Source organism: Lissotriton vulgaris, chromosome 5, assembly GCF_964263255.1.
Source record: "Lissotriton vulgaris chromosome 5, aLisVul1.2, whole genome shotgun sequence".
Lineage (NCBI taxonomy): Eukaryota > Metazoa > Chordata > Amphibia > Caudata > Salamandridae > Lissotriton > Lissotriton vulgaris.
Genome location: NC_141693.1, coordinates 1,044,406,789 through 1,044,425,875, shown reverse-complemented (window position 1 = coordinate 1,044,425,875; position 19,087 = coordinate 1,044,406,789). Strand labels below are relative to the sequence as shown.

Here is a 19,087-nt window from a genome sequence, read left to right as displayed (position 1 = left end):
ACCGCAACACATCCAACGACTTGAGTCTGACAGTGCTGCGGAGGGCACCCCAATCACTACAATGGTGTTGGTGCCTACCAGGCACCTCCGTAGGGATTAGGATTGTCCCTCCCCACCAGCGTTTCCTTGGCGGTTTACCCACCATGGAAAGGCTGGCCGGGATGGACATTGGGAGCCCATAGCGGGCCCCTCTTCACCCCAGGCCTTTTTCTTTGGCTGTGGTGCCCCCCACCCACCCACCCAACAGATCCCTCTACTAAGTGACTGGCACTACATGCTGGCTTTGCTCGACACTATCAGAGCTAATGCTGATAAGGGTGTCTCTCAGGCTTTGGTGCTACTGGATTTGTCGGCTGCCTTCAACACGGTCAACCACAAAATTCTGCTTGACCGTGTCGTACAAGCCGGCATACAGGGCTCCGCCTATAACTGGATCAAATCCTTCCTTTAAGGTAGAACACAAGCAGTCCGTCTTGCTCCTTTCACTGCCCCTAAGATCGCGACTTCTTGCGGAGTCCCACAGGGTTCATCCCTTTCCCCTCTCCTGTTTAATCTATACCTCCGGCCCCATATCCATTCCTTAACCCCTTCGATGCTCATGACGAGCTCAGCTCGTCATGAGGCACGGTTGAGCTGTGCTCAAGACGAGCTGAGCTTGTCATGAACAATGGTAAATCAGGGTATGCAGCACCGGGGGAGGATACCTTTAGCAATGAAGGTGTTAAAAGATCTGAAGGTAACCACCTTTAACTATGCGGACGACCTCCAGCTCGTCTTTACACTGGACAGTTCCTCTGACTCCATCCATCAATTTCAAACCACCATGCTTCACATCCAGTGCTGGATGGACCTTAACCATTTGAAACTCAACCTAGGCAAGACTGAAATAATCTTGCCTGGGAAGAGTGAATTTTCTTGGGGTCCACCCTACTGGCCAGCAGAATTGGGTCCCCCCTGCCCCTTCCTCATCTGTGAAGAGTTTCGGGGTCATTATCAATGCAGACCTATCACTTAGAGGCCATATAGGTGCAGTGGTCTCGTCCTGCCTATTTCAGCTATGCAGGATTAGGAAAATTGCCCACCTGCTTACCCACTCAGCTCTTACACAGGTGGTGGTTGCTTTGATACTTTCTCGCCTCGACTTCTTCAATTCTATTTATCTCGGCCTCCCATCATTCCTACTTAAACGCCTCCAAATGGTACAAAACCAGGCTAATCCACAAGCAGCCCTAATGGCTATCCGCCAAACCTCTGTTGGACAAACTTCATTGGCTTCCTATCGCCCAACGTGCGGCCTTCAAGTCAGGGTGCATAATCTTTAAAGCTCTGCCCGGTAGAAGTCCCAAATTCTTCAGCTGTCTGATAGCAAGGCACGGCCCACCCCGCAACTTATGGTCCGCTCATCTTCAGCTTTTAACCACTCCCACCTTCAAGCTCAAACGCCAGGGAGGGTGCAGGTTCTCTCACCTTGCCCCAAATTCTGGAATTCTTTGTCACTAGCAATCCGGAAGTGCGTCAATCTACTGGGGTTCAGAAGGCTGCTTAAGACCTCGCTGTATGAGCAAGCACTTGTGCAACCCGTCTCCGTCCTGACTTTTGCCTGATTAGCGCCATTAAACCTCTGGGTGACCGTGCGCTCTACAAATTCCTATTAACATAACATAACAGAACTACATGGTGCCTGTCACGTAGTACAGGGATGTGTTACACATCCTTTTTTTCCATTGCAGAGGGTGCTGCAGTCTCTTTATCACCTCTCTGATTGGCTCCTTCTATTCTTCCACAACTGCTCGCTTTTTGGGAGCTCTTTTATGCTTTTTCACGACACACTCCTCCTCCTAACCACAGATTCCCCTGATATTCTGTTTTTAACGGAAACATGGTTCTCGGAGGCCTCTCTCCCTGACATTCTAGCCATCCTCCCCGATTCTTATTATGCCCTCCGGGCCGACCGCCCCGACGGCAAGACCGGGGGGGGTGTAGCCATGATTGCTCGAACCAGTCTCCAATTCCAGCTTCTCTCCCAACCTTCTATAGCTGGGGTGGATTTTCTGGTTGCCCGCTCCACTAATCTTTCCGCACCTCTCACAGTCGTCCTTGTCTATCGCCCCCCCCCCTGAGTATGCCTCTGTTTGTGGCCTCCCTGCAGGAACTCCTTGCTACGCTCGTAGTTAATAACTCTTCTGTTCTCCTGCTAGGCGACTTTAATTATTGGCCTGGTGACCCCAGGGAGGACTTAGCGTCCAAGGACTTCACGGCCACTCTCTTGTGCCTTAACCTCAAGTCTCATGTATCGACTCCTACCCATAATCTTGGACATATCTTGGACCAAGTCTGGTCATCCCAGGACATAGTTTCCCCCCCCAGCATCCTTCCTTGCACCTGGTCCGACCATTCCCTTATTTTCTTTGCTATCAACCTTGGCTCCCCTCACAAATCCCCTCGTCCCAAGAATGTTTTACACGCAGCTGGAATCGCGCTGACCTGCTCTCTCTTTCTCATTCCCTTGCCTCTTCCTCACCTGATCTCAATGGCATTCCCCTTGACTTACAGGCCGCTGCAGTCAGCAACTGGTTATCTTCCGCCTGCGATTTAGTAGCCCCCCTCAAGCTAGTCAAGTCTATTCGTCCACATGAGGCACACCGATGGTTCAACTCTGAGCTTAAGGTCCTCAAACTGGAACTTAGACGCTCTGAGCGCCTCTGGCGCCGCAGCTACTGCCCCGACCTCAAGGCCAAATACAAATCTCTCCTTAAAGAGTACAAGAAAGCCATTCTTGTGTCCAAGACCAAGTACTTTTCCGAGCAGGTAACCCTATCTGCTAACAAATCTAAAGAGATCTTCTCCTTGGTTAACAACTTGGCCACCTCTGATCGTGCTTGCCCTAACTTTATTCCTTCCCAAGCCCTCTGCCCCTCTTTAAACGACTTCTTCATCGAGAAGATCGTTAAAATTAAATCCAACATTTCTATCACTCCTTTCACTCCACTCCATTCTGCCCCCTCTGTGTCTAACTCTTCCTTTTCCTCTTTCCCGCCCCTTTCCTTGGACTCCTTTTTAGTTCTGCTCACAAAAATCAAGTCTGGATCTCCTACCGATTGTGCCCCCGCTCGCATCCTGAAAACTCTCTTTTCTTCTTGCCCTGCCACCCCTCTTTCCCTTCTTAATGCTTCTCTTTCTACTGGATTGGTTCCTTCTTCATTTAAGTCTGCTATTGTTTCCCCCATTCTCAAAAAACCTGGTCTTGACTCCTCCCTCCCTTCTAATTTCAGACCTATCTCTCTCCTTCCCTATCTTGCCAAAATTCTTGAAAGCTACGTCACTTCCTGTCTCTCTTCTTATATCGAGCAGAACCATCTTCTTACTTCCCACCAAGCAGGTTTCTGTTCGGGCCACTCGACCGAATCTGTGGTGCTCGCCGTTCTCGACGAGCTGAAAGCTAAGGCTGACACCAACTCTCCCCAAGCTTTGGTCCTCCTCGATTTGTCCGCTGCGTTTGACACGGTCGATCACAACATTCTTTTGGACCGTGTCAGCGCAGCGGGCATTCGAGGCCCTGCCCTCTCCTGGATCACGTCCTTCCTAACAGGACGCTCACAAGCTGTCCACCTCCCCGGTTTTTCTGCTCCTCCCCTCCCGGTGCCCTGTGGGGTCCCCCAAGGCTCCTCCCTCACTCCTCTTCTCTTCAACCTTTACATTCACCCCCTTATTTCTTCTCTCCTTGAGCTGGGGGTCTCTGTGTATAACTACGCAGATGACCTCCAGCTCGTCTTTGATCTTTCTTCTTCTTCTCACTCCCTATCTTTTTTTCGTTCCACTATGGTTTTTATTTCTGGGTGGATGAGCCCCAATCACCTCAAGCTCAATCCAGACAAGACTGAGCTTGTCCTGACCGGCGTCTCATCCAGCCCTTGGTCCTCCGCTTTTTGGCCCCCTAATCTTGGCCCCCTCTCCCACCCCCGTTCCCTCCGTCAAAACGTTGGCCATTAAGGTCAGCCAGGACCTGTCTATGCATGACCAGGTCAGTGCTGTAGTGCCTTCCTGCTTTCTTTCCCTTCGGTTGATCCGAAAAATTTCCCGTTTCTTTTCCCTTGACTCTCTTAAAATTATCATTTCTGCCCTCATCACTTCCCGCCTTGATTATGGAAATAGCTTGTTCGTGGGTATTCCTGCCAACGAAACTCGCCGCCTTCAAGCAATCCAAAATCAGGCTGCCCGTCTCATCTTTCATCTGCCCAAAACTCACCACATCACTCCTGTCCTCAAATCTCTCCACTGGTTACCTATCCTGCAGAGATCCCTGTTCAAACTAGGGTGCCTTGTTTATCGGGCTCTTGATCGCTCTGCACCGGCGTTCATCAACTCTCTGATTTCTACCCACACCCCTGTTCGTACTCTCCGATCATCTTCCTCTGCCTTCCTCACTATTCCCCGTTTCCGCAAAACTCGCACTGGTGGAACCAGATTCTCAGTCCTTGCGCCCCGGTTTTGGAACTCCCTTCCTCTTTCTATGCGTTCTATCCCTATCTTTTCACACTTCCGTAAAGCGCTCAAAACATTCCTGTCTGCCCAGGCCTACCCCCGCTAACCTCCTCGGCCCTGTCTGTTCTGTTCTCTAGAGCTCTCAGCGCCAGGAAGCCGTTTGGCCATCGTGCGCTCTATAAATACTTTCATTCATTCACACTCCAAGAGGGTGCATGATTTCCTGCTGTGTCTCCTTGAATGTTTCTTTCCTCCTCACTACCGCTTCCTGTATTTCTACATCTCATCCGTGTGCTTCTCCATATTTGTGTCTTTTGTTAGCCTATAGTAAGGAATTGTTTATAAGTGTGTGTCGACAATTTATTACTTCAAGCTGATCTTCTGTAAGGCTTCTGTAAGGCATTTCACTTTTACAAGAATCGGTTTTGTTTTTTGAGGCACATTTCATATTCTTTATGCATGGAAGTGTATGTTTTGTTTGGCTACCTGTCAGAGCCATGACTTGATATTTTAGAGGTAGCTTTTCAGAGGGTGTGCTTCTAAAATGCTTCGCTACCGGCAGCAGTATGACATCATTGAGATGCCAGGAGAGGGTATTTTCTTTTTAAAACTGTGAAGAATTTTAGGTCATTTGGCCCATGAAAAGGCTAGGTGTTATCTTTATAATGCCCAAAAAAGATTTCTGGCCAATTTGCTGCATATCCGGTGGTTTAAACAAGCTGTAAAATATATGAATTTTCTAAATATATTCTGTTTATACTTCTGTTTGTTTTTAAAGTTCTTAAAGCTGGTAATGAAACTTGTTCCTCTAACATGAAAGCACTTAAGCACACATGTCTTTATTTTTTAGGGAAATCCATGAATATTTTGCAGTAATTAACAGTTCAATTTAGTTTTCTACTGGGATACCTTTCTGTTTGATGCTACATTCTGTGGACCAAGTGCTCCTTTGCTCTTTTGGAACATGCTCTCCACAATGTACAACACTTTTACACAAGCTGGATAACTGAGTTGCAAGTATTTATTGGCAATTGCGTATGCAGAGTTTTGTCCTTCATTTATTACAAGAATCGTAAAAATGCACATTGTTTCCTTTTCATAATGATAGCTTCTTTCCAAAATCACACATGATATTGTACGTGTGATTTTTTTTGTAAGAAAAACAGAATAAAAAAAATCTGTCTTTCCTACTTGGCTTGTTCTTCTTAATAAACCCCACATTAATTGGTTTATTAGGATTCCTATAAAAAAAATAGTACATGTTGTATGCTGCTGGCGATGGGGCCGGCAGGAAACAGAAGCTCTAGGGTCACACCAACCTCTTATCCATATGCCTGTTTATTACTGCTTTAGGATGACATTTTACTGGCATAGACTTGCAGCCTTGACAATATTATGTGCTCCTGGTCAAGAAATGAAGTTCAAAATACATTTTTCGCTGGATTTACTGGACAATAAATGCATGGTCTGTTAATAGCCATATATGTTTAAAGTCACTGAAAAAAAACAAAGGTTACAGGGACGTTATAGTTAGGAAATAGAATTAAAAAAACTTTAGAATTTCACTGAAAAAATACAAAGGTTGCAGGAGCATTATAGTTCGTCTCAGATTTCACTTGTACAAAAACCTTTGAAATTCAGCAGTTAAGTTACTTGCACTAACTATAACTCACGTCCCCTCAACGTGCGGCATATAACCTCACATATTACATCACTGATGACATGGTCAGGCATCCCGATGACATCATCTGAATTGACATCACTGATCACATCATCCAGTGAGAGTAAGTGAGAGTTAAAGATATATACTAAGCTATTGTATAAGTTAAATTACTATTCTTTTTGTACTACTAATGAGTGATACTGTTTCTAATGTAGGTCATATGGGTGGCACTGTGACTGTCTGTATCGGAGTGGGTGTCTACGTGGTTGTATGTTTGTGTGAGTGGCTTTAAAGGTGAGTGAGTGACTAAGGCCCTGTATGGGTAGGAGTGTGTGTGTGTTTGTGTGTGAGTGGCTGTATTGGTGACTGAGTGGCTGTGTGAATGGTTCTATGGGTGAGTGACTGGGTGTGTAAGTGAATGGATTCTCTTAGTTGTTAATATGCTGTGGCACGAATCTGTCATCTCTATTATGTGGCTTACAGAAAACACTCTTAGCACTACAGCAAAACAGCTATATTTTCATGTAAATCATATTTACCATTTAATATCAACTTTCAAGAGAAGAAAACATTTCGGTTATGTTCTTGGTAAGAAACAATGAAGAAAATGTACAGACGTGTATATTTCTAGAAAAAGAAAAAAATGAGAAACCATATAGTTGAAAACTCAATTTTTACTTTAAATACGAACTGTGCATTCGATTTCTGGTACTTGGATGAGTCACGCAGAAACACTTTCATAAACGGAAACGGATGCAAAAAACAAATATTCCTATTAAAAGCAAGCAAAGAAAGACTCAGTGTCTCTATCTTACCTGTTCTGCTCTTGAGAGCGTCATATGCTTCTTGCTCCAGAGGGATAACCATGCTGTCAAACCTTCCCAGATCAGTAGGAGTAACTAACGTTCTAAAATCAGAAAAACGCAAAGTTCTTACACTTAATGTCACCCAACCACAATTTAGCACCAACACGTGTCAAGTGCAGGAGAAACATTTAAGAAACATTATCATTATTTTGTCGAAGCAGGTTATTTGGAAACATTTCAGACCACAGTCCCCAAAATATAGTGGCAGGGTCCACTTTGGTACTGGCCTCAATCAATAAGAAGTGTCAGTCTAAGTAAGACCTGCTTGGAGATGGGTTCTGACCCACTTAATCCACACACATATTTTGATTTTGGACCTCTGGTATTTGGACTTGTGCTATGATTGAGTGTAACTTATGGAGCCTCACTCACATCTGCAAACACCGCTTTGAGTGATAACGCAAGGGCCCACCTTTTCAAATAAAACCTGCTGCTGCACTACTAGGGTAAGAGTAAAGTTTGTGTACGTGAAAGTTACTTCATAATCTCGCAAAGAAGTATTATCCAAATTTGAAATGTGTTGTAAGGGAAAGGCTTATGCTCTACAACATTAATAATGTGGTACACTTTGACAAACAAAGCTAGTAGCATTGACTTTTTATTAATTCACCCCCATGGTTGTATAAGGCTGACTGGGGCAAGTATTGTGGGGCTTATTATCAAGCCTGCGCGCTAAAATTATCGCCGCTTTATCGGCCGAAAACGGCCGATAAAGCGGCGATAATGGGCTTGATAATATGCTCTGTGGAATTCCAATCGAAGCCCATGTTAGATGTCTTCACATCTAACATGGGCTTCGATTGGAATTCCATAGAGCATATTATCAAGCCCATTATCGCCGCTTTATCGGCCGTTTTCGGCCGATAAAGCGGCGATAATTTTAGCGCACAGGGTTGATAATATGCCCCTGTGTTTTTAGAGATTAAGGCTTGCTCATTACAAAATGGTGCTTCTACCTGGCTGCTTATCTGTCCTACAGAATTGACAATGTTTTGACAGCCTGAGGATTTTCTTGGTATGTGTGGGTAAATGAATAAGAGAAGCTTTGGGGATCCTAAAGCTGAATAAAACCGGGGGTGGGTGAGAAGAAGGGTGGAAGGGGGGGGAGGGGGGCTCCCTGAATTAGAACTGTATTATGTGGCGGCGTATCTGCAGCATGCAGCCAGTTGGTGTGTGGAGGTGAGCAACTGAAAAAAAACCTTATTGGCACAAGCTTCAGGGGCAACGAATTTACCAGTATGCTTGATGGAGGGACCCAACAAAATAACCAATGCACATGTATCGTGGAGCAGGTGGCAGGGGGTTTGGAAGACCACCGTTAAAGTAACAATATGGGAAACCCACTTCTCCCCATGTGGTGGTTACAACCCTTCCTGAAATTCATTAGCAGTATGTCAGTGGGTGGTGGAGGGAAGGAGGAAGCAAAATGCGGGGCGACTTATATCCAGGAGACTTGGAATTGTGCAAGAGAGATTATGTCAACCTGCTTGGTGAATTGGGGAGGCGGATTGTTGTAGTATAAGATGAGCACACTCCCATGTCAAATAAGCAGAAAGAAATGGGGGGCTGTGAATTTTTAAAATGATGCAGCAGCAAATGATGGACGGAATGCTGAATGAATCAAACATTCACCCCAATCAAGAGATCCGGGTTATATCCATAGTTCTTTTGCTCACTACACCACCCCAGTTTGGACCCAGCCATAGGCAAATCAGTCTTGACCCTGTTTCTCATGGGAACAGTCCAGCCCAAATTTCCAAGCCGGGTCCGCCCTGGACCGGAAACAAGCATCCTGGGACCGGTTTCGGGTTAACACCCCTCATCAGTCAGGCCAGGCTTGAATCCAGTGGTACATCAAGCAAGAACTGATTCCTGATGGAAGCCCAGGTGTTTGGAGCATGTTAAAATATTTGTATGATGAAGGATTGTGATAATGTCATGCATAAGCCCTGCTGCTTATGTTCGGTATGTTCTGTGGATATACAGTTTTAATCTGTTATTGCTTATTACAATAATGAAAATAAAGATTAAAAAAGGATTTCTCGTGAGCAGACTGTAAGAAGTCACGTGGGAACAGGACACATTTAGGGGGTTACTTCGCCTTTATGACTTATTTTTTCTGGGCCCCCTGCAGGTTGTAAGGGGGTGTCCCCATAGGAATTTTCACCTGCCATTCTGTACATATTTGTGAATGTGTGTGTAGTATTGAGCTGTGTGTGAAACAACTTATTTTCCTTTTTATAAGAGAAAAAGCCCTGACTAGACAGAGATGCAGTAAGTGTTGTTTGTTATGTGGCTGAGTTCGGAGCCGCTACTCTACACGCCTCCTGAGTAAGCCCTGGATTGCTCTGCCTCACTACAATAAGTGTTAAGTGCAAAAACGAGAGTTACTTGGTTCCCAGTTTGAGGTTGTCACTACAGGGACCCCAGGACACCAGAAGCAAAATACCCCAGTTGTTACAATTGGGGACCAGGACCTTCTGATTCCACTAGGATGCTCTGACCTGGATTTCTGACAAAGGCAGGCTGGAATAATGCAATTCAAAGAGTGAGATAACAAAGATGTGATATTATGGTAAACTGTTTTCTACTTTGACTTTACAAAATACCTCTGACCATTTTCAAACGATTGCCTGTACATCGTTTCTGTAGGTAGGCATGTCAGTGAATTTGCACCACTGCACAATGCCTACTCAGTGCCCATGTGTGAGGATTTGAGTGAATTATATGGTCGGCTGTGTGGCCTTACCGTGGAATACACTGGCAAAAAACTGTCTTTGGTCCAGTCAGGCTACTTTGTACAATCGTAAGCTCATTCCTGGGTAGGTACAGCTTCGAGCAGCAAGGTTTGAACAAAGGAACTAGTGTAAAGCATTTAACAATACCAAACAGCAAAATAAGAAAGTCATGAATATGAAAAAATACAACACTAATTAATAAAAATACATAATATTTTTAGGAATTTTTAGAGACCAAGATGAGCAAAATCTACCAGAGGGTTCCAAAGATACAGATTTTTAAAGACAATGTAATCTTTAATCTAACCACAAACAAGCACTTTTAACTGTAAGGTTTGTAAACTTTTGAAAAGTTTGTAAACTTTTGAAATGTTTGTAAAAGTTAGTTTGGCTACTCCAGCCCAGCTCAGGTGAACAAATACAACAAGGAGAAGGTCTAGGGAGCCAATGGGGTAGATTTGGACAGTTCCCTGACCATCACAGCATTTTCCAATCCAATTCCAAACTTTACAGCATAACCGCCATAGACTTCAAAGGAGTGCTCCTGATGCTCAAGGATGCAGGAGATGAAGATGCTCAAGGATGCTCCGTAGGCTGTGCGGTCAACAGGAGTGCCTTTGTGTTTGTTCCTTGATTCATGGATCAGGTGGGGTAACTTTGGCCACAGAAGTCAGGGTCCCTAGAAGTCCTTTTTGAGACCGTTGAAGGCCAGCAGCAGCGTGATTACTGGTCTCAGTCTACAGTGGTCCCAGCGATATCCTTTGGTTGGGGCTTGTGTCCGTCTTAGGTGACCAATCTGGACTATGATGGTACTCTCAGGTCTGGCTGACTCTGGTCAACTTTTGTCTATCGAGGGTCAGTCTCTTGGGGTGCCCAGTGGCAGTTAGTCGAGATTCTTCCATAGGAGCTACCAACTTGTTGACGGGAGCTACTTCCGTTGTGCTGACCCTGGTGTGGGTTCCAGGGGGTCAGGCCGTTGTTCATTTGGGTCATTTCTTTGGTCTGGGGTTGGTGCACAACTTTTCCCCAAGCCAGAAGCCACAAGCACAGTCCTTTCTTCACTAGCACAAGTGACAGCTGGTGCAGTTTGTTCAGTCCAGGGGGAGCAGGGTAGTCTTTATTTGGTCCTTGTTTCAGTTCCAATGTGATTTAAGGGTCAGAGTGCCAGTTGTGCCATATTTATTCGCAAAAAGTGTCCTGGGGGATGCTGTGATTACTATTATCGGGCTAAATGCTCACGGGGAAACTAGTTTGGACACTGATTTCCCCTCTCTGACCCTGTCTCAAGCCCATATAACTGTAAAATAGGCAACCCCTCGAGAGTGTGAACTTCATTTGCCCACAAATGTGGATTCGACAGTGAAGCGTGCCTTTTGGGCAAACACCCTGAGTGGCTTCATGCGTACGGGAGGTAACATCTCACCCTGTAGCAGGCTGCTATTGTTCCTAGGCCTGGGAGTTGTTCACAGTACTCCCCAGGTGGGCAGAAAGCTGTTTGGTGGCCAGTGACCATGTGAGGCCAGTGGACAAACTGGCCTTACATTAAAAGTTGCATTCCTTCAATAGTAATGAGTAAAAAGATGCCTACAAGGGTTTTGGGGGGAAAATTCTTACCCTAGTATAAGATGTATGTAGTTGCTTTTATGTTCAAACCCAAATGGTCTTGAACACTTGAATAAATCTGTACATATGTGAAGCTATTGGAGATCTACACAATCAATGAAAAAATTAAAAATTACAATTTCAAAAGCGCGGGAGAATCTTTTTCCAAAAATACAAGATATTTAATATGGATAAAGTTGAAAAGGGTACATTCAAATATTGCATTGTGACATGATTTAGGTTGTATAAAAGTGCCTACAGATCATGAACACAATCATCTATTCCACATATTTGATAAGTGAGGAATCTGAACATACAGAAAACATTCTCTATTATACAACAGTTGTTAGATAAATAGATGAGAAAGTCGACGTTTTGCTCTATTGTGGCAATTGTCCATCAGACCATCTTCAGGATGTGTAGTCGGTTGTTTAAAAAGTCCCTTAGCATCAGTCCACTCTTCAATTTTAACCCACTGAATTGTAAATAAATTGCAAAGAAATGTTCTTTCGGATCTATTCACTCAAAGAGCATTGCTACTTGCTATCCAATTTAAAAGAGAAGACGTCTGCTTGTGAATACAATTTTTCTAACTCGCTGACAAGTCGAGTGTAAATCAAACGTGCTCCGTGAATTGTCCTTGGAGTCGCCAGGAAGCTTCTTCAATAGTGGCATTAAATTTGACTTGGGCATTAAGTCGGGTTTAATACCACAAATTATTTGATACCTTACAGTACCCTGCTAGGTAGTCCCATTCAGAGTTTAGCAGGGCTGATGAATCAGCCTGTAACCCTGTGTTAGCCAATGGGGGCTACTAGCCCATCCAAAGCAAAACAACAATTTAAAAGTGTTGCTGTTAAGAAATATTGAAAAATACCTGTCCTACTTAATATTATACAGCTCTCTGACTTAGGGCATGATAGGCCTCCCTTTAGGGAAACTTACATATATCGATAAGGGAAATGGGGGTCTTGGCTATTATTTTAAATAGCGAAGTCGAACTAGCAATGTTTCCATTGTACTTCTAGTCTGCAGTGGCAGGCTGGGAGAAATTTTGTACATGGTCACATATAGGTTGACACAAGCAGAGCTGCAGTCCTGGGTGGACACTCGCCTTACAAACCCTGGGTACCATATACTAGGGTCTTATAAGGAAGTCAGTCCTTGCCAACTGAGGAAAGTCAATTTGACATATAAATTTGTAATGGGTTAGAACACTGGCATTGAGGTCTAATTAGCAGGCCTCAGTGCACTCTCATAGTCGATAAACCAGAAACCACGCAGAGTCCAAAAATGTGGGGGTGTACATGTAAAAAGAGGCATTTCCTTACACCATGTGGATTACTCTCTATTGCAGTGTCTGTGGAGGAGGTGTGATGGGGTGGACATTTTTGATATGAGGCATTAACTGACCCTTCGATCAACTCACAATGTTCCCCCGGCCAGACCCCTAATTTGTTACCACTGCAAGAGGTGGGAGCTCTTACACCCCAAAATAAAAATAAAATGATAATAACAAAGTTATTCTCATTTTATTTTTCACTATTGTCTGGGGCTGTAAAGGTGTGGGCGGGCTGTGCCAGACACAGAGCAGAGGGGGAGTGTAGAACACACTCTAAATCTGGGCCTGCCAAATAGTCATGCACACTTTGCATGTTCCCCACCAGGATGCATTACACATTCTGGTGGGGAACATGCCCTGGCTCCCAGTCCCAGTCTTAGCGCCGAACCACTGCTATGAGGCACGGTTGTGATTGGCTATGGGAGCCTGGGTGTTTCCTGCTCCTGCATTGTGGAGGAAGAGGACAGAGGAGAGCTGGCCGGTAGGGAGGTAAGTGCGTTTTTTCTTTCTGCTTTTCCCCTCCGTTTCTTTTTTTAACCCTCCACCACCCCACCACTTATCCCTAGTAGCCGGCGCTACCGACTGTAAGGTGGTTAAAAAAATATTCTTTTTAGCATTCGCGAACCTTTCTGCAAGTCTGCTCCAATTGCATTTGTGTACTAAATATAACAGAGGCCTTGCACCCCAATCTTTAACAACAAAAGTACGGTAAGAACCTGGTGCATTTTGGGTTTTGTGCTTTGAGCAAAAAAACATGTGAAGCACAGATTTTGTCAAGCTATGACAGCCTGTTGTATCAGGATTCGGTCTGGATTGTCACTACTAAGGCAGCATCAAGCCGGTTTTGCATACAATTGGTCAATGTCCATAGTGGAACATTAAGCCCTGGAGTCACAGAGATTAATTCAAGCACTCCACCCCTTACCTTTTAGCTTTTTAGGTCTCGCCTAGCAAATGCAGCGCATTCGCTGGTTTGCCTTGGCGAGACTATTGTTGTCGGTTTTGCTAGCGGAGGGCGAGAAACCATGTGCACGCACGGACAGGCGTCGTGCACGCGCATGGCGTCGCTCCATTGTGTTACAGGCTCTCAGCGCATGCTTAATTTCAATACATGATCGCGCCCGCATGGCGTCTCCTTTCTAGCTCTCACGCGCCCACCGGGCGTTCACACGCTCTACAACAGCCAATGGTTTTCTGTGCAGATCCATCAAACGGGTTGTGCAGAAGATGAGCAGCGCCCTGCTTTGTAGAACAAACTTTACTTCACTTTTCTGTGCTAAATAAGACACAACTGAAGTTAATTAGGAACCATGCACCACTAAATTTACAAGAAGCCCTGGGAATTGTACATACTTCATATGCGAGTGGCTTTGGCAAAGGGCTGTGCGAGAAAAAGAAACTGTCAATGTTGCAGGCCAAGCCACCCTTTGCTCACATGCTGATCATACTGCAAAGGCCCACTGCCCTGCCCTAAAATCCAAAACATCCCAAAAATTACAGTAATGTACCCTACCCAGAACGTGCAATACAGCGTTCAGAATGTACATGATGTATACGCAGGGAACAGGACTTTACTCGTGAAATGTCTGTGCATGGCTGTCAACAGAAGCTTACAAGGCATGCCGCAATAATGTTCAAATGCATAGATGGAATTTACTAGCTGAATTGTGATTTCATATCATACATGATCGTGACGCTGAAGTCCCAAAATCACAAAATGAGCTGTCAAAATAGCTGATGTCTCCTGTGACTAGCTGGTACATTGGCTCAGTGAGTTAACGCTGACAGCTGACATCAACTGTTATTTGAAGGTTACAATTTCGATTTTAGTCAGGGCAAACTCTGCCTTCAATACTTCTGAGGCTAGTTAGTCTAGCACCATTACATTCGGTAATATTAACAACAATTATGTACAGCCCTTAGAAATTGCCGAACAAGGGGGTTACCAAGAAAATGTAGCTTTCTTGACTAATGCCCGCACAGTAGATCTAAACTGCACTCCAAACGGTCTTCGTTTTCGTAAGTAAATATGAACAAAGTGAAAGAATCTAATTTGAATAATTTAGCACAGGGACTTATGCCCAAAAAAAACACTTTCATTTTTAATAAATAATTTTGAGAGAAAGCCTGCAGAGGAAGGGCGGTCTGTTGAACCTAATGACGTCACCTGCCCACCACGTTGCTCATTAGCTCCACCGAATTCTGACAGAAACGCTCTGCAGCGTGGAGTCTGCCTGTGCGCAGTGACAGATGTGGGGTGTGACGCGGCCTTGAGAGCTTCCTATCTTTTCCTGACATGTAAAATCAAAACACAACAATGGATGAGATCGCTGACAGGGTCAGAGTTGGTCACAGAACATGAAAGCTATGTCTGACACCTAGGGGAAATGGTGGAACAACACTGCGCGTAAAGCCAAAGGGGCCGAGCGGAAATGGAGGCGGGTTGGTTTCCCCCCTTCGTCTTCTGGGTACAAGGAGTCTGAAAAAGTGAAGGGGTTGCACTTCTCCAGAGATAATCTTTGAAGGAGTTATGGGATGATGAATTGCGATACGCGTTTAAATTGGGTAAATGGAGAGAGGCGTTAGCCCAAGCAGAGCACAAGACTCAAAGCCAAACTGTGGATATTGGAATCTCACAACATTATGTAAAATGCAGAAGGTGGCCCAAAATATTAACTAATGCCGCTTTACAACGAATCTACTCTGGTGGTATAAAACAGAAAAGTTCAGAGATGACTGGACGTGTATAATACACGTGCTCAAACACACGCACACTGTTATTCTTCAAATCCCCCAATGAGGAGCAATGCAGGCATGCCACTTTTTCCAGGTTTAAAAAGCAGAAGCTTTAACACTTCGAAGAAAGTACGCAAAACCTTTCTTTTGGTACAGAGACGTCCCATGTATGCTCTGTAGACCGCACACCACTGCCTCAAGTCAGCAAAGCAAGCTGTAGTTTTCTGAACAATACCTCAGCACGCACAGGGCTCATGCACGTGCGCTGGAGGTTTTTTTCTTGTCAAGGACTGAGACAGAGCATGGCTTTGTGGTTAGGAAGGGTACACCACGTGCACCCTCAATGCCGAGCGTGACTACCGTCAGCTCACCTGTTATCGAGGAGGGCCTACAGTGGTTGCAACAATACCTTTCACAGAAACAAGGCAGGACTTTCTAAACCACCAGGCCACAAAGAAGTGCCTACCAGCACCTCCCATTATTTTAAAGTGGTCTGGCAGTCCCCAATAACTGGGCCCTTCGTGTGTCCACGCGTGACATGGATGTCACAAATGGCTACCACTTTGTGTGAGAAGATGCATATATGGCAGAGAAGACATCTACTTTGCATTTGCTACAATCAAGTGGTACGTAAGATAGAAGGGTAGGAAAGAGTCCCTAAAGCAGATGTAAATTGCTGGAGCCTGCCCAGACGAATCCTGGCTCTATAGTGGGTCTGGCTAAAGAATGTTGAGAAAATGAGACAGAGGGCCTCTTTGGAGCTAGGGTGTTTCCCTGTGCCCCACTAACCCCTTGAAGGGCAAAGCCCACCCCATCTACTGAAGTTAACAGGTGGTTAAGAGGAGCAGAGCCCTTCTTGCACCATTGACTTGCGTTATCCTGTCTTTAGGTGCCAAGCTACAACCCACGTACCTTATCACACCTTGTGACAAATACCTTGACTGGACCTGACTGAATGGAACAAGCAACAGGTGCATATCTGCCCATAATCAATCACAGAGATGACTGCTGGAATACAGTACGTTTGTATAAAAATGGATTGAGACTGTCAACCAGGGTGCCAACACTTCTCAACCGGATTCCTGGGTCTCCACACCAATGGTAAAATAAAGCTCACTGTGCTCCAGTGTTGAGGTATACACAGTCAACTGCCCTTGCCAGGTTTGGGGCCAGAAATCGGCGATCTTTGCTTCAGAATGCCAGGAAAACTGCGTGGACTCTGTTTTGAGTGAGACAAATGACCAAATGCTTTGGAAGGACATTGGCGGTGCCCTTGCATAAGAGAGATGTTGTTTAGAAGAAGTGCACCTGTGTTGGACCCAAGGTGGGAACATATTGTATTATTAAAGAATTATTATTGTTCACCTTTTGATTTATTGCTTCAATACTGTTTATGTTCAGTACTAAGTCTTGTATGGGTTAAGTAAACAACTTTTCATTTTTAAAAGAGTAGGCACTGGCCGGACACTGCATTAGCGACTTGTGTTAGCTGGTTTACTGAGCACAGAGTCACTAACTCCATACCACCTCCCTGAATTAGACTTGGATTGCTCAACCTCACTACTCAGAGGGACACGTACTAAAAGGGTGTACTTAGTGCTCAGTTTTGCATCTTGCAGTAAGGTCCAGCACCGTGCACCAATAGTAAACAGTTCAGATTGACACAACGATAGCCCAGTGTTTCCCAGACTGCGACTCAGGATAACGCGGTCACACTTGCATACTCTTGTTTTGGGTAGTTACCAAAAGGAGTAGGGGAAGTTATCTAGGGAGTCTAACCCACCTTGGAGAGGGTTTAAATTAATGTTCAAACGGACTAACCTATATGTGGATTACACCCGTAAAAACCACAGTGCAATCAAGAGCAGTAACTTTTGGTATAGGATAGCTATATAATATATAGATCCAAAGCTAAACTCCAATTGAATTGGAGTGAGCACATAAGTACACAAGTCATCATATTATGGTAAAATAGATCATTAATCTTGTGGCCCTTGATTACAGTGCTTAGCGAGATTTTACAAATAATGAGCAGTCGACAAGCATTCTGTCCCATCCGACTCATAGGCTTGTTATTAAGTAGTAAAGCTGGGCTTAGTACAGATGTGTCCGCAGCGGACAACGTATTCACTGCAGTGCCTCCCTTCTCAAGTGAACAGTGAAGCGCTATTTTGAGGAATGTGTGTTAATCGTCAGAAAAGAAAGTCAAGCGACAGGGGCACAAATACAGCTGATAAGGCCCACTGGAGTTTTTGCCCGGGACACAAGAAAGGGTCTAAAGTCTGGATTCACTTCTGGAAACGAACCATATACGCATGGAATGGGAGCATTAGGGCTGCGAAGTGCCGGATAATACCCTGGACGGCACTGCATTTTATTAAGCAAACCTGTTCTGTGAAAACGAGTGTTCCAATTCCTCTCAAGATTCTCAACACATTGCCCTGGAAAATAGTATAACTAAGGTAGGCTTAGCTAGTTAGATTGTCCGACTTGTCCGAATAGCTGACCTGTCACTGACCCAACGCCGTCTATAGGAGATTGAGAGCGGAGGTGCTGGCGGAGCACTCAGTCAGAAGAATCGATAAATTGCTGTGGGAGAAGAATCGATAACCCAATCCGGGTCCGACTGTTAGCTGCAGAGAGGGGTGTGACCAGCGGCGGTTTTCTGTAATGGGCGGGCGGGCGGCGCCCTCCCTTTCCGGATCGCCGCACGCCTCGCTCGGTATGCATTTGGATTTAAAATGACAAGTAACAGCAATGTTACTTGTCATTTTAAATCAAAAGCGGAATGGAGCTCTGCACGCATACCAGTGCAGAGGTGCAGACAGTAGCGCGAGTCTGTCTGAATGACTCAACCCGAGTCACGGGGTGCCAGTGCCACCACTGCCGAGGATACTGCTGCCTGCCTGCTTACCTGTGCCTACGACGCTCACGCTGAGAGTCACACTGAGACTCCAGCGTCATAGCGTCACACAGGCCAGGCAGGGCAGGCACAGATGAAGGTAGTTTGGGGGAAAGTCTGTGGCACATGCACTTTGCGCATGTGGCACAAACTGAAACTTTACATCTACCGGGCGGACATGGTGTCAGCCCGGTAATTAAGTTAAAAGCCCTGTTAGGGCACGCCCACTGATGACGCCAGGCAGCCCCAAAATTCCAGAGCAGCCACGGGCTGGTAGTACTGTATAAGCCTGAGGCTGCATTACATTACACACTGCCCTGCCTCACCCCTCCCTTTCACCAGTCCTCACTGGATGGGGTGGGGTCAAGCATAACTGACCCCACCCATCTCTATGACGAGTTGGGAAAGGTAGGGTTGTTTTTTTTTTAGTTATTACAATAATGATTTCCAGCATTATTGTAATACCTTTACAGACTCTAAATAAAAACAAATGCACACACACACATTTTCTTATTTCACAGTGTCATTAGACTTAACTCATGACCCTGTGAGGTGGAGTCACATGCTACATACTGCACAGAGTAGAGCTTTCACTTTCAGCTCCTCTGAACAAGCAGCAGCTCTTGGAGGTGGCAGGAGTAGGTCCAGAGACGTGAAGAGAAGCACAAAGAACACAGCAACCAGCATCGAGGCCATCAACTAAGACAGAAGCAGCTGCCTGATAAGGTAAGTGTGAAATAATAAATTGTAATTTAC

General features: G+C 45.2%; 1 protein-coding gene across 1 annotated transcript in view; it reads right to left on the bottom strand.

Moving 5' to 3' along the window:
- Nucleotides 1-19,087, bottom strand: part of PDZD7 (PDZ domain containing 7) — a 721,728-nt gene that overhangs the window by 168,917 nt on the left and 533,724 nt on the right. Inside the window, exon 12 of the mRNA XM_086922676.1 lies at nucleotides 6,961-7,052. Coding sequence (XP_086778802.1) covers nucleotides 6,961-7,052 — 92 coding nt within the window. The remainder of the gene's footprint in view (nucleotides 1-6,960; nucleotides 7,053-19,087) is intronic.